The sequence below is a fragment of the Caretta caretta genome, chromosome 1 (assembly GCF_965140235.1).
Source record: "Caretta caretta isolate rCarCar2 chromosome 1, rCarCar1.hap1, whole genome shotgun sequence".
Taxonomy (NCBI): domain Eukaryota; kingdom Metazoa; phylum Chordata; order Testudines; family Cheloniidae; genus Caretta; species Caretta caretta.
The window spans coordinates 23022831-23047750 of NC_134206.1; the positions used below are offsets into that span (position 1 = coordinate 23022831).

Sequence of the window (24920 nt, forward strand, 5' to 3'; positions counted from 1 at the left end):
GAAATCAGTGAGTTGCATAATATGTTGGGTAGAAGATACTTTGCAGTAAATTGCTCATGCCTAAAAACAAAAAAATGCCATTTGGGATTTTAAAGTTCACTTTTTAAGATTGTTTAAAGTCTAGTCTTTGTCTTGTTTTTCTGAGTGAGACAGTGGCTCAAATGTCAGTGAGAAGGAGGATAGTCCAGTGGTTGGAGTATTAGCCTGGGATTTGGAAGACCTGATTCAACTCTGTTCTTGTAGACTTTGTAGTGACCTTGGAAAAGTCACTTAATCTGTCTGTGCTCTATCTATAAAATGGGGCTAATAGTACTTCCTTCCTCATCTGGGTGATATTCTTAACACTTTAGAGATTGGGAGATGCTTTTAAGAGGACAGCTACTCTGCATCTCCTGAATATCATTCTGCTTTACTGGGTATGAAAAAGCAAGGCATTCAAAGATCACTAGTCACTTCTGAAAATCATGGCTGAGCTGTTTAATTGCCTATGTTTCTCTGTCTGTAAAAAGATATTTGCCTTTGGAAAGTGATTTGCAATCTATGGTTGTAAAGCACTGTATCAAAGAGGAGTTCTAGGTTTTATTGGCTAAATGAGATTCCTCACTCAAAGGGACTGCAGGGTGAGAGATCCCAATAAATCAAAGTTTTACAAATGCAAGATTGGGGGACTGCTTCAAGCCTACTAGGGGGAAGTGACTAGTTTACTTCCATTGTCCAAGGAAACAGCAATGCAGAAAGTAAACAGCATAAAGGGTAGTGAGATTAGCGGTCTATCACAGGAGTGTGTGGGTGAGATTCTGTGGTGTTCAATGTGCAGGAGGTCAGACAAGATGATCATGATAGTCCCTTCTGACCTTAGTCTACGAGCATTTAAAAATGAAAAGGAAACTAATTTTAGAACTACATTTGAGTTTTAAAACTCTTAATGTTTGAGGTGGGAAACATGCTTTTTCAGCAGATAATGTTCCTTTAATTCCTAAAATTTCGGATAGCTATTCCTCCGCCTCATTAGTTGTGCTTTTTTCCTATATACTTATTACATGTGACAATGCCCTTTCTTTGTAACTCTTCATTTCCCTTGTGGCAATCTAAGGGCTTGGAGACACACACATTGTACTGCTTTATGTATACTAGGCTAGTTAAAAAGCAGTGCACCTCCCTTTAAGGTGGATGCAATTATACTGGTATATTCCTGTAAGGGAAGGGGAAACTACACCACTCCAAGGCAACTTTCATACCACTATAACTGTCCATGCTAGGGGTTATACTGATATAGCAGTTTGGGTAGAAAAATCACATTTCTGATAGCTAAATCGATACAAAAACTGTCTGTAGATGAGGCTTTAGTCCAGTCCCTGTACAAAGACTAGTGTGCAAGAGGCGGCAGAGGGGGGCTCAGTCTGTCAATCAATACTTTTCCTGGCATAGCTCTGTCAGTGAAGAGTGGCAGGGATCTACCCTCTTCCCAGACAGAGCTGTGCCAGCAGAACTACATAAGGTAGATGGAGTTATACTAAGAAAATTACACTTTTTATCTTGCGTGGGGGCTGGAATAAATTATACCTACTAGGAGTGATTTGCTGGTATAATATAGTGATATAGCTACACTGGCAAAGTGCTCCTACTGTAGACCTGGCCTTGGTCTCCATATTCCATCCGTATACAATGCTACCTAGCCAACACAGTGTAAGCAGCGTAGCATGTTGGTTTAATGGTAAGCAAGGTGTGGGTGGTTTTGTATTTAATCCATAGACCAGCACGCATGTCCCAAAGGAGGGTCTGCACCACTCTCCACAACTGACAGGTGGAGAGAGAACCACATAGAAAGTGACTTGCCTGAAGTTGCACAGTCAGAGGTGGAGCAGGGAGGATAACCCTTCTCTATCCCCTTTCAGGCCTTATTGAACCCACCAGCATCAATGTATATAGCAAAGGTTAGGGCTCAATTTCTGTGGAAAAAGATAGCTTAGTTTTCCCCTCTCTGGCAGTATAAGAAGCTCTTCCTTTTTAAATACTTAGTTGTGATTGATAGCCCAAGAGAGGCTAGTCTGACCATCCTATACATTAAACTATATTTACATGTGTCATTTTGGGGCTCTAGGAATTTCCATGATGAGAAAACTTTACTGGGAATGTTATATAGCTGCAACTGGGTCTACTGTCTCTCTATTTATGCAAAAGCAAACGGGTGCACACACTAAATCCTCACTCCCACTAAAAATCTGTATTCACTCCACATTTAAATACTAATCATGTGAACTATAGGATGCTAAGTTCTGCCCTAATGCGTGCTGCCTTTCAGTCTGAATAAATTTTGATCACTATAAAAATAATTCCCAAACCACTCCCACAATGCAGGTTTCAGAGTAGTAGCCATGTTATTCTGTATTCGCAAAAAGAAAAGGAGTACTTGTGGCACCTTAGAGACTAACAAATTTATTAGCGCATAAGCTTTCGTGAGCTACAGCTCACTTCATCGGATGCATTCAGTGGAAAATACAGTGGGGAGATTTATATACATAGAGAACATGAAACAATGGGTGTTACCATACACACTGTAATGAGAGTGATCACTTAAGGTGAGCTATTACCAGTGGGGAGGAGGGACCTTTTGTAGTGATAATCAAGGTGGGCCATTTCCAGCAGTTGACAAGAATGTCTGAGGAACAGTGGGGGGGAGGAGGGGGAATAAACATGGGGAAATAGTTTTATTTTGTTCACATCAGCCACACTATCAGAGGCTCGTTCACCTGCACATCTACCAATGTGATATATGCCATCATGTGCCAGCAATGCCCCACTGCCATGTACATTGGTCAAACTGGACAGTCTCTACCTAAAAGAATAAATGGACACAAATCAGACGTCAAGAATTATAACATTCAAAAACCAGTTGGAGAACACTTCAATCTCTTTGGTCACTCGATTACAGACCTAAAAGTGGCAATTCTTCAACAAAAAAACTCATTACACAAAGTAAAACTATTTCCCCATGTTTATTCCCCCCCTCCCGCCCCCACTGTTCCTCAGACGTTCTTGTCAACTGCTGGAAATGGCCCACCTTGATTATCACTACAAAAGGTTCCCCCTCCCACTGCTGGTAATAGCTCACCTTAAGCGATCACTCTCATTACAGTTTTCAGAGTAGCAGCCCTGTTAGTCTGTATTCGCAAAAAGAAAAGGAGGACTAGTGGCACCTTAGAGACTAACCAATTTATCTGAGCATAAGCCATCTGATGAAGTGAGCTGTAGCTCACGAAAGCTTATGCTCAAATGAATTTGTTAGTCTCTAAGGTGCCACAAGTGCTCCTTTTCGTTTTACAATATATAGCATAGGCCAATATTTTAAATAGTAGTATTTTGTATCGAACTGTTTCAGACGTTAGAAACTGTTGCGCTTTTGTGCATTGGTTAGATGCATTTTAAAGAGGAGTCATGTTGGATTTACCCTCTTAGTCTTTTTATTATTGTGCTATGGAGAGAGAGTAAACTAACTTCACCAAGGGAAAGGGGGAACTTTGCCCTCCAGCAACCAGGGGCTGTGGCCGTTCGCATGGGTAGGTCTTAATGAAAGAGCAAATAAAAAGAAATCCTTCCTTCCCGGACTCTAAGCAAAGCCTGAAAGTTCATCCCGCAGGAGGCAGAGTGGGCAGCTGGGCTTTACCCTGCCTGGCTGACGCTCGGACTGCGACACACCCACCCGGGAACACCTCCCCTTGCGCGGCGGGCAGAAACTCACGGGTGGGCGGGGCCCTAGAGCCTCTCTTATGACGTAAGCTCTAGCAACAAGTGAGCTTCTCTCGCGTCCTGGATACGGCTCCATCCCTCCCCCTGCAAGCTCCCTCCCCCTCCCCCTGAGCAGCCCTTTGAATCCCTGGCCCCCCAGCAGCTGGCTTGTTTGCCTTCTCCTTCCCTCCCTCCTCAGGGGCTCGGGGGAGGAGGCAGTGGAGCAGGGAATGGGGGAGAGGCGAGGAGGGCAGCGTGCTAAAGTAGAGAGAAGCTGAGAGGTGGGGAAGGCGGGAAGGTGACAGCCTCCTGGAAAAGGAAAAGCAGCGCAAGCCCCTCTGCTTTCTGCTGCTTCACCTTGGTGGAGGATGTAAAAATGCTGGACAATATCCATGCTGCAATCCTCGAGTCTGGCAAGAGCGTGTTCCCAACGCTCCCGAAGCTCACGGCGGATGGTAAGGCCTTCACGCCCCCCGGAGCCTGATTCGTGTGAATTTCATTAGGGAGACTCCTACCTACAACGGTGTTCTCCAGAGGCCCTTTGTGTGTCTGGTGCATGCTGGGGATGCCCATCCATTTGTTGGACAAAAGTCACTTGCCAAAAGTCTGGGCCTCCGTTTCCCCATTTGTAAAATGGGAGAAATACTAGTCTCATGGGAGGGAGATTTGCTCAGCTTAACTCATCTTATTTGAAGTGTTTGGTGCTCTAGAAGAGTATAGCGTGTGTATCTATCCAAGGATAAAATACAGCTTAAATGTAACGTGGAGTGTGAAATACAGGAGGGTTGTTGGATCCCCTTATGCCTCTCAGTAGTCCAGTCCTCTCACAAGTATTTGCATGGAACTTCCATTGACAAGTTTCCCTAGTGACTGGGTTTAAGGTTTGCTTTTGGAAGGAAGAGGGGTATTTGGCTTTTTAATGAAAGCTTTAAGCTTCCTATGATGCTTTTCTGTGCTGTAGTGATGTTGCCAGAAATGACAGGTCTTAGTGCTGTTCTAAATTCAAAATCTAAGCTTGTGAAAACTAGTTTTTGAACTCTGAACATCTGTCCACTGTTATGTGTCAGGCTGCAAGAACTACTTGCCCAAATCATTTAGAATTTGTAGAAAAAATCTGTTTCAACCCCAGACTCTTACTGAGGGTTTTAGAAGGTCCAAATCAGGAACTTGGTTGAAAACTTAACTATGGAGCAAGTACCATTGCTCTATAGTGAATGTATAAACTATGCAGGATGCTTGTGATTACACTGGGATGCTGCATTCTTATTAGTCAGAAAAGAAGAGTCCTATTTTCCACGGAGTGTGGCGAATTTGTGTGCTTGTCACTAGAGATCATGACATATTGTGTTTCACTTGCATTTCAGAAGTCTTTAGTATTTGGGCCAATGTGTCTGAATTTGTGGAACGGCATCTGTCAATGAACAAGGTGGGCCTCACATCTTATTCCTCCTCTTGAACCCAAATGTTTCCAAAGATTCTGATGCACGCCCATGCCACTAAAACCTGTTATGCACGCCTCCTCTTAAAGCAAGAGGCATGCACAGGCAAACCAAACCAAAGGTACATTGTAGTCTACAAATGTGCCACAAGCTTCTCTTACCTAGTTTACTGACAGGTTTCAGAGGAACAGCCGTGTTAGTCTGTATTCGCAAAAAGAAAAGGTACTCCTTTTCTAGTTTACTGAGTTATTCAGCACAGTGTAGCATAGTAAAGTTAGATTTTAAAAAAATAACCAACCACGTAGATCTATATGTAAGGAAGCTTAACACTTTTTATTGAGGTGGGAATTTTAGTATGATACCCCTTTAGGCCTGTTTTCCATGCTAAGAACAGATTTTAAAAACCCCGTTGTGCTCATTTCTTTTGTTTTTAAAGGAGAAATAACCCTCTTATTTTAAAAATTAGCCTTTCACAAGATGGCAAATATGTTAAGATTGGTACCAAGCCAACAGGTTGCTCTGGGGATTCCAGAAAAATCTAGCAGTGCCCTAACACACATCTTTGGCTATTTCAATTCATTGTATCTAACAAAGAAATATAAGTTTCGTAAGGTATTTAGATTGCTAGGTTAAGCACCTAGAACCTGCTCCAGCCAATCCTTGATTGTAGGGGTAGTCCTTACTCAGGGGAATGTAGTCCAACTATAGCCTATGCTGCTACTTGGGTGGGTAGGAGGTTTACTCAGTGGGGTGAGGATTTGCAGAGTCGAGCTCTTTGGGGCTTCTCTAGATTAGGGTTATTTATTTTGCAGTTACTATATCAATGTTTTTTTTCAAATAGCAAAAGGGAGGGAGAGGAGAAAAATAGGAAATATTTGGTGCTTTCAGGAGCTCTGAGAATTGCCCCATCCCGCATCCCTGCACTGGAAAACATAAGGTGTGGACCGGATGTCAATCACCACCATCAAAATGCTCTGGCATAGAATAACAAATTATGAATTGATTGTGATTATATAGAAGCAAAAATGTTTCCCCTCCTTCCTGAATATTTATCATTGCTTATTTTTATTATTTATTAATAATATTTATTATTGCTTATTTTTCAGGGTGTCCAAATACCAGGGCTTGGAACATTCTCCTTTTTAAGACAAAAATTAGATGTCGGCAACAATAAATTTATCCTTATTCAAAGACCTGTGTTTCTTCTGTCTGAGAAACTAGCTCAGATTCATGGACTCAAACTTGCCAAAATACACACTCCTGGTAAGAAGTTTGATTATGGCATTTGCCTTTCTTTGAAACATATTTGTCCTGTGCTATAAAATATCTGACAAGATTAATAGCTAAGCAACCAAATGTGATACATGTATAGAATTCCTTCACTGATAACAATGTAGGCTCTGTCGATAAGACACCAAGAGGGAATTTCTTTACAAGACACTGTTGCTTTTATATTTATATCCTGTGTAAGGTTAGTATGTTGCTGTTTGAAATGTTCTTTTACCTTCTGACTGCATAATGCCACATCTGTGGAGCTTTTGTGGTAGCTGCAATATATTCTAGTAAAACTTTATTACCACTGAAATTCCATATGCATCTTGCACAATACTTCAGCTTTGCAAATTCAAAGCTTTGTGCCAGGTTTTACACATGCACAACTCCAAGTCTAAAGTGGCCTGCAACCGGTTTTTTATTTTATTTTAGTGGCACATACCTTAATAGAGTAATCAGCTGGAGACAGCTTAAAATAGACCCGAACAAACAATAGGTTTTATGAAGCACGCGTACAGTTGTATGTATTCTGAACAAAAGGAGTTTCACATCAATACCATCATGTTTGCACAAAGTGGGGAGCAATGGTATTGATTATGCCTCTTGTGCAGCATCATGGGGCTGCTTTAAAAAAAAAACTCTTTTGAGTTTGAGTCTCAGTCTGGTGCCTCCTGGTGACAGAGCACTGGTACTGAAGGCAGAGAAATGAGCTGGCAAATTGTTAGGGAACTGTATTGTCAAAGGTAACAGATCTAAGAACTGGCCAGCACAGTCTTTGTACTATTTTAACTATATTGGTTTGAAACTGGTATAATTAAATCGATACAAATGGATGCAGTTACACTGTTGTCAAGTTGCCTTATATGGGAATAAGCTGTGCTTACACAGGTAATGCTTATTCCCATCATAAGCTATGCAGATATAAGGCACCTTTATACCTGCATAAATAGTGTACACACTCGGGGTTGTACGATTTAACTATATCTGTTTTAAAGAAAATTGCACTCTTAACTGGAATAGTTAATTTGGAACAAAAACTGAATGTAGACCAGGCCTGATTCTCCTCTGCATTATGTTGGGCTTATGCGGATTTCAATAGTTATGTGGAGTTAATAGTTACATTGGTGTACAGCAAAGGGGTTAATGGAGTGCAGAATCAGTCCCCATATCTCTAAGATGCGTTGCAAAATGAAAGTTCTGATCTCTTGTGGTTAAGATCACTGTATTTAAGAATAGGTGTCCTGGTTAAATTCCTTCTCTAGTTTCATGTTCCATCCCCCTGCAATTTCAACTGCATACAGTATTCTTCACTTCCTGCCCTGCAATCCTGTGCTGTATAGCTGCCATGTTTCATTTTTGTATTTTCATATTGAGGAAGTCATCCCTGTATAGCTGGCATAGCAGTTTGCTTTTAAAGAGCTTGGGATCCTTCAGAATAACAAGCTATATGGAGTTGTAAGAAGGTCAGTAAAATAGATATGATAATGAGCTAATAAAGGTTTTGTGAGGCTTTATTCATGGTTGTAAAGTGCTTTGAGCCTTTTACAGGAAGGTGCTACGTAAGTGCAAAATGTGATTCATTAATTCACAGCCTTGTTGCTGCTGTTATTTAGGAAGTCTGCTTGCTGTTTGAATTAGTGGGTTCCCCTGATTGTTGATTTCAGGTGATATCCCAATTATTCAACTGAACTTCATCATGTTATCCCTGGAGGGTCCCTTTAACAGGGAGATAGTGGAAGGATGTGTAAAAGAGACCCTGCTTTTTTTCTCACGATCCATCGCTATCAAACAGAATGTTGAATTCGCTTTCAAGGGAATCGGAGTTCTCGTTATCCGGGACAACAAAGTGAAAATGAAATTTTACAAAGATTTCCTTCAAGCCATGGATGGCAGTGGCAATCTGGTGAAAGCTCTTTCCAATGTAAGTTTATCATTTTCCCAGGAGAACTTAAATTATTTTGAGTCAGTATCAGTCAATAATGTCTATTAGGCAGGTGGTGGGTCACACTGTGCATACAGCTAGTCTTGTACTGTATTATTCTTACCTTGTCCTCCCATATTATCATAATTTATTTATTCTTTGTTTTCTAGTAGTGCTTAGAGGCCTCCACTAAGTTCAGAGCCCTGCTGTGCTTGGTGCTGTGGATACACATAGTAAGAGACAGTCCCTGATCAGCAGTGCTCACAATCTCAACAGACAGGACAGCTCAACGTTGTTATAATGTTGTTATCCTTATTTTAAAGATGGGGAACTGAGGCACATACAAGCTCAGGGTATGTCTACACTGTAATCGGAGGTGCAATTGCAGCACATGTAGACATACTCGAGCTAACTTTTTTCTAGCTAGCTCAGGTACCAATAGCAGTGAAGCCATGGCGGCATGGAATGAGCCTGCAAGGGAGTCTGAGTATGTACTCAGGTGGCTAGCCTGTGCAGCCATGACTTCACTGCTATTGGGACCTGAGCTTGCTAGATTAAAGCTAGTTTGGGTATGTCTACATGTGCTGCAATCACACCTCGGATTGTAGTGTAGACATGCCCTAAGTGACTTACCCAAGGGCACACAAGAAGATTGCGGCAGAGTCTGGAACAGAACCCTGATCTCCTGAGTCCCATCCAGTGTTTCTCTCCCAATCCTACATATTGCATCCTGTCATAATGCTTTCTGGGACAAGGACCATCTCTTGACTACATGTTTGTTCAACCGTTAGCACAACAGGGCCCCGATCGGCACCTCAGGGTGCTACTGTTGTACAAATAATAATGAATAATAGTACCCCGGGGAAAGAAAAAGAAGGCCTGAGTTTGTGTCCCTCCTTGGTTTGAGGACAGACATTTTAGCTGTGGGAAAGACTTGCTGCAGCTTTGTGAATGAAACCTTAACTGGACTAACTGATGTCTGTTCAAGTCCATAATCTGCAGGAACCGTACAAACAACCAGCCAAGCAGTGCTTTAAAACCACACTAGTAACATGTGTTAACCATGTACCTATCTCCACTTGCTTCTCTACTGGAAAGTAAATATCCTCTTTATTGAGTCTAATGATTCCTGACCACTCAGAAATCATGACAATATTATCATCTATTATCAGTGATTGGCTGGGACAGATTCCATCAGTTACAGTGAAGGACAAATGTGAATGAAATATAATTTTGTGACAGGATTTTGGAGCAGCAGCCTGTTGTTTTAGAATTAGAAAGGGTTCCCTTATTTGTTACCTGCTAGACAATGTCCTCTGAGTTATCTCAAATGTCTGTCATTGTAGAGGCCTGGGACAGGCGATTCAGTCATTTCAGGCAGAGAAACTGCTATGTCTCAGTCCCGTGGTTGCAGTGTTGTCATGTTTCCAAGGTGAGTACTTCCACTTCTTTACCAGTTCACTGACCAAGCTAGCATCTCCTATCTTACATTTGACAGCCCTGAATCTATTGTGTTAGGGCTTGTCTACACATAGAATTATTACTCCAGAATACCTATTCAGGGTAGCTATTCCAGGATAACTCTATGTGGGGGCACTCTTTTTCTTTAAAAAAGTATTAAGCTAAATTGGAACAAGACACTTTTATCCCAGGATAAGAGAGTCCACTCATGGAGTTATTTAGGAATAGTTGTTGCACTTTAACTTCACACTTTACCATAATCTGAATTAACTTCCAAGTATAGACAAGGTTAGATAATGTTTTTCATAATGTTTCACCTGCCTCATCTCTTTCTTTTGTATAAGATTTCAAAAGGAGTTTAAATATGTATGTTGCCTGATTTTTACGTGAACAGCTTCCATTAAATTATGGATCTGGCCTTAGACTTACAAAAGCATATGGTCATGTATGTTACTGGTATTTGTGGCATTCAATTGAATGAATCCCTACCACCAGTCTTCCTGGGTAGAAGATCCACGGGAAAAAGTGACAAGTCAAAAAGACAAAAGGATATCTTGCTTCCCTCTTCAATAATTCCCTTTCCTTCATAACCTAACTGAGGTACACAACCTCCCAGGGAATCATTTCCTCCTTTCCCCCAGAGGAGGAGTTCCACCCTGTCTCCCCCTTTCTGCCCCCATAGCACTGGTTCAGAACAGGAACTATCCATTCATGTAACAGTGATGGGTTTAAAATATGACACTTTGTGAATCATCAGGAGTAGACTTTCACCATTAGAAAAGTGAACTTTTCAAGGACTTTCCAATAGTATCAATTATTTGTTTCTAGTCCTAGTACCTCGTGATATGTTGAACTGTAAAATTACAGCACTGTCATGATATTTAAGGTAATTTTTTGAATTTCTAAAATATATTAATTTTATTTTTTCCTCTCCCTCCGAATCCCATTTGGGTGGACTTTAGGTAACTGAGGGGCTGATCCTGAGAGGGGCTGAGTACCCACTTCCAAGTTGCTCAGCTCAGTTTCCGCACACCTGAAGATGCTCAGCACTTAACAGAGCTCTTGCACCTTGCAGGCTGGGATCCTATAGGAGCCATAGGCGCTGACTCCATGGGTGCTCCGGGGCTGGAGCACCCATGAGGAAAAATTGGTGGGTGCTCTGCACCCACCAGCAGCTCCCCGCCCCGCCCCCTGCCTGAGCTCACCTTCGCCTCTGCTCCACGTCCTCCCCTGAGCACGCCGCGGCTCCGCTTCTCCCCCTAGCTCCCAGCGCTTGCCGCCGCGAAACAGTTGTTTTGCGGCAGCAAGTGCTGGGAGGGAGCGGGAATGCAGTGCGCTCTGGGAAGAGACGGGGCCAAGGTGGGGATTTGGGGAAGGGGTCCAATAGGGGCAGTGAGGGGGCAGAGTTGGGGCTTTGGGGAAGGGATTGGAATGGAGGTGGGGCAGGGGTGGGAGTGGGGGGACAGGGGGCGAGCACCCACCGGCGCTGGGAAAAGTGGGCACCTATCATGGGAGCCTGGCCCTAAATGAAGGGGAATGTAAAACACAGCACGAGTGAAATATTTGCAGCTTTCTGAAGCATCTCCAATAGTGACATCTCTGTCAAATGTGTAGCATACACAGAATACATGGTGTATTGATGTGGTATGATCTAAAGGGTTTATTGGTGTGGCTTGGGATGAAATGAATCACACACAGTCATGCTGATAAAGCCTTCAACATAGATAGGGCCTAACCAAATTCACAGTCCATTTTGGTCAATTTCACAATCATAGGATTTTAAAAAAATTTAATTTTCATGATTTCAGATATTTAAATCTGAAATTTCAAGGTGTTGTAACTTTAAGGGTCCTGACCCCAAAAGGGGTTGTGGAGAGGTGGAGGAGGATAACAAAGTTATTGTAGGGGGGACTGCGGTACTGCCACCCGTACTTCTGCGCTGGCAGCAGCGTTGCCTTCAGTGCTGGGCAGCTGGAGAGCAGCAGCTGCTGGCTGGGAGCCCAGCTCTGAAGGCAGAGTCGCCGCCAGCAGCAGCGCAGAAGGAAGGATGGCATGGCATGGGATTGCCTCCCTTACTTCTGCGCTGCTGTCTGCAGAGCTGGAACCTCGGCCAGCAGCCACCACTCACTAGCTGCCCTGCTCTGAAGGCAGCAGCACAGAAGTAGGGGTGGCATGGTATGGTATTGCCACCTTTATTTCTATGCTGCTGCTGCAGGGGGTGCTGCCTTCAGGGCTGGGTGCCTGGCCAGCAGCCGCTGCTCTCCGGCCACCCAGCTCTGAAGGCAGCGCGGCAGTACCATAACGCCCCCCGCCCCCAACCACCTGTTGAGTCGGGACCATAGATGCCAACTCCGTGGGTGTTCCGGGGCTAGAGCACCCACAGAAAAAAATTAATGGGAGCTCTGCACCCCCATCAGCCAAGCTCCCCTCCCCATCCCCCCGTCTCACTTCATCTCTGCCTCTGCCTCCTCTCCTGAGCATGCCGTGTCCCTGCTCTTCCGCCTACCTCCCAGTGCTTGCAGCTGTGAAACAGCTGTTTTGTGGTGTAACAAGCTCCGGGAGGGAGCGGGGAGGAGCGGGAACATAGCGCGCTCAGGGGAGGCGGTGGGGAAGAGGCGAGGCTGGGGCAGGGATTTGGAAAAGGAGTCCAATAGGGGCAGGGAGGGGGTGGAATTTTGGCAGGAACTTTGGGGATGGGGTTGGAATGGGGGCAGGGCAGGGGTGGGGAGGGTGCAGGACAGGGTGGAGCTGGGACAGGGCCAGGGGCAGAGGGGGGTCCAGCACTCACCAGCGCCAGCAGAAGTTGGCGCCTATGGTCAGGACCCCAGTTTGAGAAACGCTGGTCTTCCCCATAAAATCTGTATAATATAGGGTAAAAGTACACAAAAGACCAGACTTCATGGGGGAAGACCAGATTTCACAATCTGGGATGCGTTTTTCACAGCCTTGAATTTGGTAGGGCCCTAAACATAGAGCTTTGGTGTCCTTCGGTATAAAAGGAGTTATAGAAATGTAAATGACTGAGAATAGTTAAACTGAATACTTTCTGCCTTACTTCGTGACATATAGATTGCCATAAAGAATAATTTTTGCTACTGTCCATTTTTATGTAAATCATTTTTATGCATAATCCTTAAGGCTGCTCTGTATTCTGCTTTTGAAAAGTGCAATCTTTACAGTAGTGCTAAAGATGCTTGTGTGACCAGGTTACTAATACAACATTGTGCCTTCTATTCTGGCATATGTTCTACAAAACAAACTGATATCTTTTCCTTGTTTCCAGGATTGAGTTGAAGGAAACAGACAACAAAGCAGCCATGGAAACCATCACAGAAGAACGTGAAAAGTCCAACAAAGAAAAGGAGCCAATAGAAAAAGAGAGAACTCATAGTAACAGTAGCAGTAAAAAAGGTAGGTTGTCAACTGAATATTGATACAGGTTCATTGTCATTCACTTGTCAGACAATAGGGGCCAGGTTTAAAATGTGCAGTTTGCACATGGTCTGGCACACATTTAACAGGTGTAAGCATCCATCATGGCAATGATCAGTCACGCTAGCCATCATGGAACGGAATCACAAAAGGGTCCAACCCTTCCAATCAAGAAGATATTTCCACTCAACTCTAATACCTACACTGTATTGCAAAAGGCTTTCTGCAGTTTTATGAGTTTGGCTAGGCAAAAAGCATTGAAAGTTCAGAAAATCTATTAGCATTCCAATATGGTGTGTGTCTCGTACAAAATCACAGCTGGCTTTTATTTGGAGAGAAAGCATCCTCCTGTGATGATCATTTGAAGGCTGCCAGCCTATGCCAATACTGAATTCTATCTTTAAAGCTGGGAAGCAATTTTCATTCTAACCCTCACTTTCAAGTTCCTCATAAACGTCACAAAAATAATCCTTTAGGGCTGTAAATTCCCATGCTTAGGGTTTATCTCCACAGGAAAGTTTTATCAGTATATTGGTAAAAATAAACGAGTATAACTCCCTGTGTGGACACTTTTATTTTGGTATGTCATTCCACATGAGGAGTTACACCGGTATAAGTATATTGGTTTACATTCACACCTTAACTTATATTGCTGTAACTTTCCTGTATAGATAAGTCGTGAGTCTCAGCCAACAAGCCACATTCTGCATTGTGCTTTATCAATGGACAGGGAATGGAGTCTGAGACTAGTTGGTCAAAGTTAGGAAGAGACAAATAAATCAGAAGTTATTCAGAGAAAAACAGCTAAAAATGCTTTAGCCTCGAGACATTGACTGAAAGTGGCTGGCGTGCTTTGGAGGCTCTGTGCATCTGCCGCTCTCTTTGAATTCAGCTGAAAATCAGTCAGTTGCTGTATAGCGTTGCCAAATTAAGCAGGGCTGAGATAACCATCTTCAGTTATTTATTGTTTTGGGGCTATAACCAGGGGTTATGGGATGAGACGAAGCAAAGGAAAACTTAGACTCACTGAGCCAGATGCTGAAGCTACATCATTTTATACCATCTGAGCATCTGTCCCACTCTCATGGAAAATATTCCTGACACTGAGATCTATTAGGTTGTGCAACAGTCTCCCAAAGGCACTGGTAGCCCCATTTGTTAGAACACAGTATAGTGCAGAGTGTGGGGAATGATGCTGCACTATAGAAATTAATAGCTGGGAAACACCCATGATATTATGTGTCAGACAGGTATTAAAACCTGTAGGTGACTGAAACTCCTCTATAACACCTGTAGGTGACTGAAACTCCTCCATAATGTAGTTCAGTGGTAAAAGAATGCTTTTACGGCATTGGAATCAATGGGAGTACTCACCGAGTAAGTGACTTCTAAGACTATCAGAATCTGTTCCTAAGGTATTTTTAAAACATGGAAATGCTGCAGCACATCTACAGTGTGTGTCTTATGTGAGCTCCCCTGCTATTCTCATCTAAGTTGTCACAGAGATGCTGTTCTTGGGATTTTCCTTGTTTCACACTTACAGAGAATCTTCCCATTAAGCGCCTTCTGTCCCGACAATCTATTGTTCCTGCCAAAGTATCAGGGTTCAATCTGACTGATGAGCTGGAGAAGAACATCAAGCAAAAGAATGCCCCTGAAAGGTGAGACTCCCTGGGAGACGTGGATAAGGGTAACTATAAGCTTTTCAGTATTTTGATCTTGCACTGAACTGCAGCTACAAAGTCTGTATTAATTGTGAAAAGAAAAAAAGAAAATTATTAATTAAACTAATGAGGAAAGGGGGTAAAATTTTCAAAAGTGCCTAAATCCCATTTTCAAACATGACCTGGGGCAGATTTTTAAAGATATTTAGGCACCTAAAGATGCAGATAAGCGCCTAGTGGGATTTTCAAAAGCACCAAACAAGTTAGGCGCCTAAGTCTTCCACCACTACCTTTTCCTGCTCCTCCAGAGGCTGTGTTTTGTGCGGGGCCTGATCGGAAGACATGCTCTAAAGTGGCCTCTGAGCATGTCTACTGGATCAGGCCCTGCAGGTGAGACAGGCAGGGGAATGCCTAGTTTGTGAATCCCATTGGGATTTATAAACGTGTCAAGTGCTGAGCTGCTTGGTGGTGTCAGGACACTGGCTGTGCACTGACAGAAATTTAGGCACCTAGTGGACTTACCAATGGAAACCTAGGTGCTTAGGGACCTTAGGAACCTACAGGGTTAGCCAGCAGCTGAGTGGGTTTTGAGGACCTACATTTTGGACTTAAATGCCTAAAGTGGCCGTTAGGCATCTAAGTCCCCCATGGGAATCCCACCCTTAGGAACCTAAGTTCCATTGGCTTTCAATGAGATGTAGGCTCCTAAGTCCTGGAGTCACTTTTGAAAAGTGGCAAATAGGCTCCCAAGTCACTTAGGTGCTTTTAAAATTGTTACCCGAATCTGCTTGATGCGGCAGATTCAGGCTCTCGAGTAAAGGCTTTAGAATGTGGCCAATATTTTGTATCTTTGTGTCCATTAGCAGTAATCCTCTGAAGTCGGATAAGTAAGTAGATTTAATTTGTGTTTATTAGAATTATTGTACAAACATGTCAAAATCTAAGCTATTTGGGGATGAATAGTATAAATGTGCATTTTCTGTGTAATGTCCCTGGGACACCAAGTTCCAGCTTATCCCTCGATCAGTGTATCAGTGTACCAGTTTATTTTCTTGAGATAAAAGTTAATTACCTAAGTAAACTAAAGGTTAAAAATTCCCATTAACTGAAGCTTTTATCATGCAACAGCCCTTTAAAAAACCCCAAATCTATGTTAAGGGTGTGCTATTGGCTCATCTCACAGTGCCATTGGCTCATCTCACATTTTCTTGCTGTCTGGGAGGTATATAGTACAGTGAGTATCTGTGAGTGTCTGGTGTCTACTTCGTTTTCGTCTGACGCCATCTCCATTTTGTATCTGATAGTTTGGTAACTAAATGCAAACAATTATTCAAGAGGTTCAGGATCCTCTTACCATTCACAGTGGAGATGAGTGAACCTGATCCTCCTACTTGATGAGAACAGTCTGCAGAGTTTATAAACATTTAATGGAAGAGAGACTCAGAGTGCTCTTCTAATGGCTTCTAAATGTTTTCACTGCTTGTCTGAGCTTTGTTTGACACTATCAGTTGTTCCGGGAGGTCACTGAGACCCAATTCAGCCATGATTAAACATGTAGGAGCTCTTTGTTTTAATTTGACAGATACTGCTTTACAGGGCAAAGTGAAATTCAAACTTCTCATGCACCAAGGGGATAGAACAGTGCCCATCTCCATTGTTTGTCTGGGGTTTAATCAGTTAACCTAGAGGCTTTTTCTTTTGTACTAAAGCTTATTACTGTGATGGGCACAATAGAACAGCCAGAGATTGATAGGTAGATAGAATTGCTTCTCTTACCAAATTGCTTTCTCTTTGTTTACAGCGTTCGCCACTAGCAATCTATCTATATTGATTTTAGGTACTAATATGGCCCCCATTAGCATAGTGTATGTACAATGCCCAGTATAACTGTGTCCCCAGGTGCCTGACATTTAGATGACACTGTTAGTTAAATAGCGAGAGGGGCCTGGATCTGGGACACCTTGAGCTTTAGGGAAGTTCAGACAAGATGAGAGTGTTGTTGTTCAGGATCATCGTCTCCCCCTCTCTGTTCATTTGAATACAGTCAATGAAATAGGAGAAAACTGAATGCATGTTTCCATCCCCTGCCTTATTTATTGGTCATTTAAAGATATACATCGCTGCTTTGCATCTGAACCATCTCTCTGCCTCTCTGGCCGCTATCGCCACAGCAGCTGAGCACCTCACAGACGCTATTCAATTTATCCTCGCTGTGCACCTGTGAGGGGGGCACGTGCTGTTATCCCTGTTTTACAGTCACACAGGGCGTCTGCGTCAGAGCTGGGAACTGGGCCATTGGACCATTAGGCATGGGACTATCCTCAGCAGACGATGGATTGGACCCTAACCGATCGGTAGCACATTTTTTATTCAGCAACTATAAATGCAAGTGAATTCCTGCAGCGTTCTGGGTCCTGCTTTCCTGTTTCTCCAGGGGGTAATTTAGTTTACTGAAAACTTGTTTAGCCCTGTCTTTAGGTGTTCCTTCCTGGGGACATTGGCTCACTGAAGTTTTACTGTGTTTCTACAAGAGATAGTGGATGGACTCCTAGAATTGCTTCTGGGCCAGGCTGTGACAGTGTGCATGACAAAGCATCATATGTGCACACTGATGGCAAATTAGTTACTGGCTGTGACACAGGGTATGACCACACTGGCGCTAGAGGTTTATGTCCAGCTCAGGTAGACATACCTACGCTAGCTCCGATCTAGGTAGCATGCTAAAAATAGAAGTGTGGCTGTGGAGGTGCATGTGGCAGGAGAAAGCTAATTGCCTCAGTATGATCCTGTCTGAAACCCTACTCAGGGGGGTAGCTGGTCCTGTGGCTTGTGCTGCTGCAGCTACCTTACTATTTTAGCATGCTACCTCGGTCAGAGCTAGCGCAGGTATGTCGACTGAGCTGGGAATTACACCTCCTACTCCAGTATAACCATACCCTGGGACAGTCTATTGTTAAGCTCAGTTTGAAGCTGTGGTCCTGATCTTCTGGTTTTGAAGCCAATGCAAAGGCTCCCCGTATAAGCCCATGAGTTCAGAGGCCTATTAAGGCAAGGTCCAGGCCACGGAGCTGAGGGAGTGCAGGAGCCAGCATAGCAGCTGTGAGCAACAAGAGGAGTAGCACACACCTGAGCACTGCTGGATGTTCCTGCTGCAGCAGGAACCAGACAGGGGGCAGCTCTCCAGTGCCTGGGATGACAAGACCAAAGGGAAGAAAAGATGGCAGCAGTTGGGAGCCCTGTGGCTTGTGACTGGCTGTTTGGGAGCACCAGTGAGGTTTTCTGTTTGTTCTTTTTACTGGAGGATGTAGCAATTTAGAGAATTTGGGCCCAGCTTCATCTTAAGCCACCTCTTTGTGTGTGGACACTATCCTCTGGTGTGCGTTCATGAACATGTGTTTAGTTTCTCAGTGATGTTCCAAACTCCATTGCAAAACTGCCTTATGCCCAGTGTGTTGGTGTCTGTACACAGCCTTTGTAATAAACTGATGCACATGTCCTGTTGTCTGTTCCTAGCGCAACATCACCTGCTTCTCCGTGTTTCTCAAAGACTGAAACGGACTGCGGTCCCAACCTAATTCATGCTACCGGACCCAGAACTCCATCCCCTCTTTGTCAAGATCATGGTAGGGCTGGACAGGTACAATATATGGATCTTATTTACTTATTATGTCACTTTTTAATCGCAGCAAAACGTGGTTACCTGGGGGGGTCAATTTTAAAACTGTCCCTAGTGGCTGTTCATTATAACAGTCAATGGCTGTTTTTATAGGCCATATGGGATCTTACTTAAAAAAACAGGCAGTTCATTATGCAAGTATGAGTAAATCCTGGTCAGCACTCTATTTTGAAGAAACATATAGGAATACATTTGAGACCTGGTTATTATGGAAATGTTAACCATAAGGCTCTTCATTCATTAGCAGTTATGGGAGGTAGAAAATAAATAGTTTCCCTATTGTGCACAAGTGTTTTGCCAAAACAAGTGCGAAGGTTGCATATTTTGTCAATTATTTTTACACCTTGAAGTTTTCTGGGAGCTACTAAAGCAATGTGGGGACACTGCACTTTGATTCAAAAAGGGATTAGATATTTATGTGGATATCAAGAGTATCCAGTGTTGTCATAATTAATGACTACAAACATTTTGGGAGGGATATTAAAATCCGTGATTTAGGGTTTGAGCCAACCTCTAACTATGAGAGACCAGGATGAGACCTGTGTGTGGGGCAGATTATCCCACATCTGCCTATTTAGGGGCTCTTGCATCTTCCTCTGAAGTGTCTTTTAACAGTGAGGGTAATTAACCATTGGAATAATTTATCAGGGGTTGTCATGGATTCTCCATCACTGGCAATTTTAAAATCAGGACTGGTTGTTTATCTACAAGATCTGCTGTAGTTCAGACAGGAATTATTTTGGGGATGTCCTATAGCTGGCCTGTGTTATGCAGAAGGTCAGACTTGATGACCACAGTGGTCTCTTGTGGCCTTAGAATCTATAACTCTGGTGCTGGCCACTATCAGAGACAGAATACAGGATTAGATGGTCCTTGGGTCTGATCCACTGTGACTGTTCCTATGTTCAAACCACGAGAGCTGGCAACACTGATTAGGTCAGATCTTAAAAAAAAAAAAAAAAAAAAAAGGAGCATAAAATTAGGCTCCTGAATCCATATTTAGGATCTATAAAAATTGTCAAAAGTTCGGAGCATGCAGCACTTCTGATTGGGGCTTATGTCCTCGTAATGCTGGTATATTAATTCTTGAGATCGATAGGAGCTGGTGGCTGCTCAGCAGTTTTGAAATCAGGCCACTGATTTAGGAGACTAAATATGGATTTAGGAGCTTAACTTTAGGCTATTTTTTTTTTTAAATCTTGGCCACTAGCTAATTTGTCCTATATTTAACTAACCAGCCAGCCGAACACAGACAACACATATACTAACAGCTGGGAAAATTTTCTGTTACTCTCACCTGCAATGTGCGCTGTAGAACCCTGCTCACTAATATATATAAATGTTGCAGTTTGTGCATGTCTGACTATACGCAAAACCAGGCTCTTCTGTGATTTTGTTGTGTTCATGTTTGATTGCCAAGCTGATCTAGAAAGATTCTACTGCATGTTCTGGGTTGGAAATTATAAAGTCTAAAACGACATAGCTGATAAGGGTAGGTCGACACTTGGGGCAGTGAATAGAGCCCAGACACAGCGCACTCAGCTAGCACAGGTATAAACAGTGGTGGAGAGCGGGGTGGGTAAGGCTTAGGCGAGTAAAGACATGCCGGAATGCTAGGGTCTGTACCTTACGTGGCTCTCTACACACCCAAGCTATACCTCCCATGTCTCTATTTTTAGCAGTGTAGTGTCCCACTGTCTTCCCACTGCTGGAGCCTTTCTCCACTGCAGTGAAAGATGCCAGCAGCAGGGAAAGGCTCTGGCAGAGGGAGCCCGCGAGAAAAGGCTCCACCACTGGGGAGCTGCTGGAGCCTTTTCCCACTGCCAGAGCCTTTCACTGCGGTGTGTAGCTACACGTACCCTGCATGTTGCTGCAAGTGTAGCCATTGCCAAGCTCTGCCAGAGAGGCTTGTAGGTTGGGGTTTTTTTTGTCAATTTCATGTATATCTCCTGCCGTTGGTCCCATGTAATCTTTTGCACGGGCAGACTGTTCCAGATCTAGGAGTGCTAATAGTTATCAGGGATGGGATTTTCAGATGTTCCATCAGATTTAGGAGCAAACTGAGTTTCAAAATAAGTTTTTTGCCACTGCACAGGAATTGTGCATCTAGCTCAGGGGTGGCCAACCTAAGCCTGAGAAGGAGCCAGAATTTACCAATGTACATTGCCAAAGAGCCACAGTAATACGTCAGCAGCCCCCCATGAGCTCCCCATCTCCACCCGTTCCCAGCGCCTCCCGCCCACCGGCAGCCGTGCCGATGAGCGCCTCCCCATCCCTCCCCACACCTCCCAATCAGCTGTTTCATGGTGTGCAGGAGGCTCGGAGCGGGAGTGGGAGGAGCGAGGGCATAGCAGGCTCAGGGGAGGGGGCAGGAAGAGGTGGAGTGGGGGCAGAGCCTGTGGCAGAGCCAGGGGTTGAGCAGTGAGCACCCCCGGCACACTGGAAATTTGGCACCTGTAGCTCCAGCCCCGGAGTCTTTGCCTATACAAGGGGCTGCATATTAACTTCTGAAGAACCGCATGTGGCTCCGGAGCCACAGGTTGGCCACCCCGATCTAGTTGTCCTTAGTAAGGAGGAAATAATTTCCCTCTAGTATTTTTAATTAAAACACCATTTGTAAGAAGGTTGGATTTTCTTGAAGACTTGTGGAAGTTCATTGCAGGAGAAGGGTAAATAGAGGGTGAAAAAATAAAAGAGATGACGGTAATGTGCATTCTTTTATATTTCTATGGGGACTCCAGGAAATGTGCTACCTGTGTATGCAGCGTGCTCAGAGGAACATCCCAGCGTACTTCAGCGAAGAGAGGCGGAGGAAAGAGCAGGATGATGACAGAATATTGGTGCAATACCAAACTATGAAAGACCAGGAGGCTCTTCATAGGCAGCAGGTATTCCATGCAATTTGGAGCACTCAGAGAAACAGGATTCCTACCACCAGGGGGAGCTGAGTTTTGAATCTTTCAAAGAAGTCGGCAGGAAAGGTATCTAGATCAGTGGATCTCAACCTATTTGCCACTGTGGGCCACATATGCTGCCCTCTCTGTTATGTGGGCCGCATCCACACACTATATATATTACCTGTATGGCCCGAAGGCTTCACATGGGCTGCAGCTGTGTGCTGATTGGGCTACAAATGGCCCGTGGGTTGTGAACCACTGCTGTAGGTGCTTGTCTATTTGCTATTCTGAGAGAAAAATTCTAAATAAAAAATGAGGGAATAAAGAGAGACCTGCTGCATCAAGGTCTTGGTCCAAAGCTAGCTGAAGTCAATGGAAAGAGCCCCATTGAAATCAGTAGGCTTTTGACCAGGCCCTTAATTTAACTATCACATTGTTGCTTCGCAGAAATCTCTGTTTCTGCCCAGAGTTCTAAAGGCTTACAGCAGAATTCTCTCTGCATGGCAGTTCTTTACATTCGCTGGTCTGGGAGTGAAATGTGTTCCAATGAAGAGGCCGCACACAAGACTCTGTGCACCACTTCAGCCCCAGAGGCTTGAGGGCTTAAATGGTTCAAAAGGCCCTGTGCTAGGTCCTTGGCATTGGCAAGCATTTCAGTCACCATGTGCAGACCAAGTATTGGCATGTTAAGTATTCAGAACTCATGGGAATGGCTTAAAAACTGTGAGATTTTATAATAAAAAATAAAAATTTAGCTGTTTTTGTTTGTTTGTTTTGTTTTTGCCTCCTGGCTTTTGGGTCACATTTTCGCTGCACCCATGACGGCTAGAAACATTTTTTTTTAAAGAAAAAGTGAGAGCTGAGTTTCTCACCTAGTCACATTATTTCATGAGCGGGAGCTTAAGAAAAAGAACAAATATCACAAGACTGCCTATAAAATCACAAGAGTTGTGAATGCTGAGCTCTCAAAGAGACATAAATTGACCCCTCCAAATATACAGCAAAATATCAACACACAAATCTGCCAGGTGGATTGGAGAAGAGAATTGTGCCCTTAGGGGAGGTTATGTGGCCTAGTAAGTAGGACCCTAGTGGTCAGGAGACCTAGGTTCTGTTCCCAGCTCTGCCACTGACATGCTGTGTAACCCTGGGTAAATCATTTAACCTCTGTGCCTCAATTTCTCCATCTGTAAAGGGAAGATGATGATACTCCCTTTGTAAAGCAGTTTTAGGTCTATGGGCTGAAAAGTGTTGTAGAAAGCTAAGTGGTATTGTCATTATTCACTATAAATATATTAGTTTTAGAAAGTATTAAAATGTTACCAGTAATATTCTTATTTTATGTAAATCTAATCTTTTAATGGTGTGGTAAATAATATTAGGACCTAAACTATTAGGACTTGATCCAAAGCCCATTGATGTCCATGGGGAGTCTTTCCACTGACTTCAGTGGGCTGGGGCTCAGGTCTTTAATGTACAGAATTATCTATTTCATTATAAAAGGAAGAATGTAAACTGCATGTCCAGAGAATAGACATGTCACTACTGGAGGATTTCCTGGCTGTGCAGTGACATTACTTCTGTTCACATCTTCATTTAAAATGCATCTCTTTTCTTTTCTTCCCACGATAGATGAAGTTCTTGGCGAACAGAGAACAGAACCAAAAAAACGCTGCCTTTAATCTAGGGGTGGCCGAAGCAATGAGAAACCACAAGAATGAAAAATCCACAGAATTTCATGTAAGAGCTTTTTGTTTGGTTTTGTTTTTTAAGAAGAATAGTCCCATCCTGGTAACTTTTCTGCCCAAGCTGTGTATTGACTTTCCATTAGTATATATAACATGGAAAGAAACATAAGAAACTGGGTCACACAAAGCATTAATAGACAAACCCTTTCAGTGTGAGAACTTTCAGCAAGGGAGACTATTAACGCATTTAGCAGTGATGCTCAGATTTTGTTATCATTTAGTCTGACCTGCCTAACACAGGCCTCAGGACATCATCAGTAATTCCTGTAATGGAAGGAAAGGAGTACTTGTGGCACCTTAGAGACTAACCAATTTATTTGAGCATGAGCTTTCGTGAGCTACAGCTCACTTCATCAGATGCATACCGTGGAAACTGCAGCAGACTTTCCTGCGATGTAAGTGAACATTATCTAGCACAGCGTACTGGAGCACAGTAATAACAATAGTGATAGTGGTTGGGCTACTTGGGGGCATTAGTGAGACCTTTGTCAACATTTTGCCACCATCCAAGGGGAATTTTGGGGTGATTCTCCTGGTTCTGATGGGATTGTCCCCTTTCTGGGTACTGCTAATGCATCTCTGCCTGAAATGGTTCTGCAGTGTTCATATTTAAGGAAATGATGCCATGTTTTCATGGTATCGTCTTCTATCTCGTTTCTCCCTTCAGATATGAAATGTGTTTCTTTCCTTGCAGAAATCATATGTTTTCGTTAAACGGCCGCCCAGCCCTCCCCCATATGCCAAGCAAGAGGAGTATTCACAAGACTTGTTGAAGCAAATGGAGGATAAGAAGGAGAAGGAGGCAAAACTAAAGCAGGACAAAGAGCTGATGGATCGGCTGGAACAAGTGCAGCTTGCGGAAGAGTAAGTCTGCCTGCTGTCTCTGCCTAGGGTAGGAAATGGGTGTGGTGCTGGTGGGAGTGGGTCCATTCTACACATCTCTTGCCCTTGGCACTAGAGTTAGGACCCAGAGGCAATGGTAGTAAAGCCAGTCTTGTTTAGAGCTGAGTGAAAAATTTATTTTTTGGTTCTGTGGCCAAACCACTTAGTGTCAAACAGAAACTGATTTTTTCATTTTTTCTCGCCAAAACAAAAACCAAAGAAAAAAATAGTGTTTGGGCTGAAACTGAATGTTTAGAATGTTGATTTGAAATGACATTTGGAAACGGACCATGCCAACATTTCAGATTTTTCTTTTCCATTTTTTTCCCCAGCTGAAACTGTTCACTGAATTCAACCTGAATTTCATGAATAGCTTTGGTGCCCTGAAAAAGGCATGTTTCAATGAAAGAACTATTTGCACAAAAAATGTTACCTAGCCCTTGTTCTGTTCTGTTTTGAATGCTGGATTGGGATCCCCGTGAGAATGTGATCAGAAATATGATTTTAAAATATTCCTATTGTGTCTCTATCCAGTCTAACCTATCGAATCATTCCACCCACCTACTGGTGTTTAAGCACCTGATGTTACAGGTCAGTTCTACAGTACAGGTCAAAGAGATACATATACAACAACAATCCATCCCATAAATATCCTTAAAAGTCTACATTCACCAATTTACTCCTATACAATTAGTATGGGGAATGAGGGGAAGCCACTACTGCCTTATATGAAATGGCACAAAGATCAGGATTGTTGACTTCAGAATGACTTGGATTAATCTTGTATGATAGAAAAGGGGCT

The 24920-nt window shown here is 43.3% G+C and overlaps 1 protein-coding gene across 2 annotated transcripts in view; it reads left to right on the forward strand.

The window, feature by feature from the left end:
• The first annotated feature begins 3823 nt into the window (after positions 1–3823).
• Positions 3824–24920, forward strand: part of CCDC81 (coiled-coil domain containing 81) — a 28392-nt gene continuing 7295 nt past the window's right edge. Inside the window, exons 1-11 of one of the 2 annotated variants that reach the window (XM_048841725.2) lie at positions 3824–4181; positions 5091–5152; positions 6272–6428; positions 8102–8358; positions 9705–9790; positions 13103–13230; positions 14795–14912; positions 18429–18552; positions 21333–21479; positions 23121–23228; positions 23931–24100. In XM_048841725.2, coding sequence (XP_048697682.1) covers positions 4103–4181; positions 5091–5152; positions 6272–6428; positions 8102–8358; positions 9705–9790; positions 13103–13230; positions 14795–14912; positions 18429–18552; positions 21333–21479; positions 23121–23228; positions 23931–24100 — 1436 coding nt within the window. In that variant the 5' untranslated portion in view covers positions 3824–4102. The remainder of the gene's footprint in view (positions 4182–5090; positions 5153–6271; positions 6429–8101; positions 8359–9704; positions 9791–13102; positions 13231–14794; positions 14913–18428; positions 18553–21332; positions 21480–23120; positions 23229–23930; positions 24101–24920) is intronic. The other variant, XM_048841735.2, reaches the window with a different exon arrangement.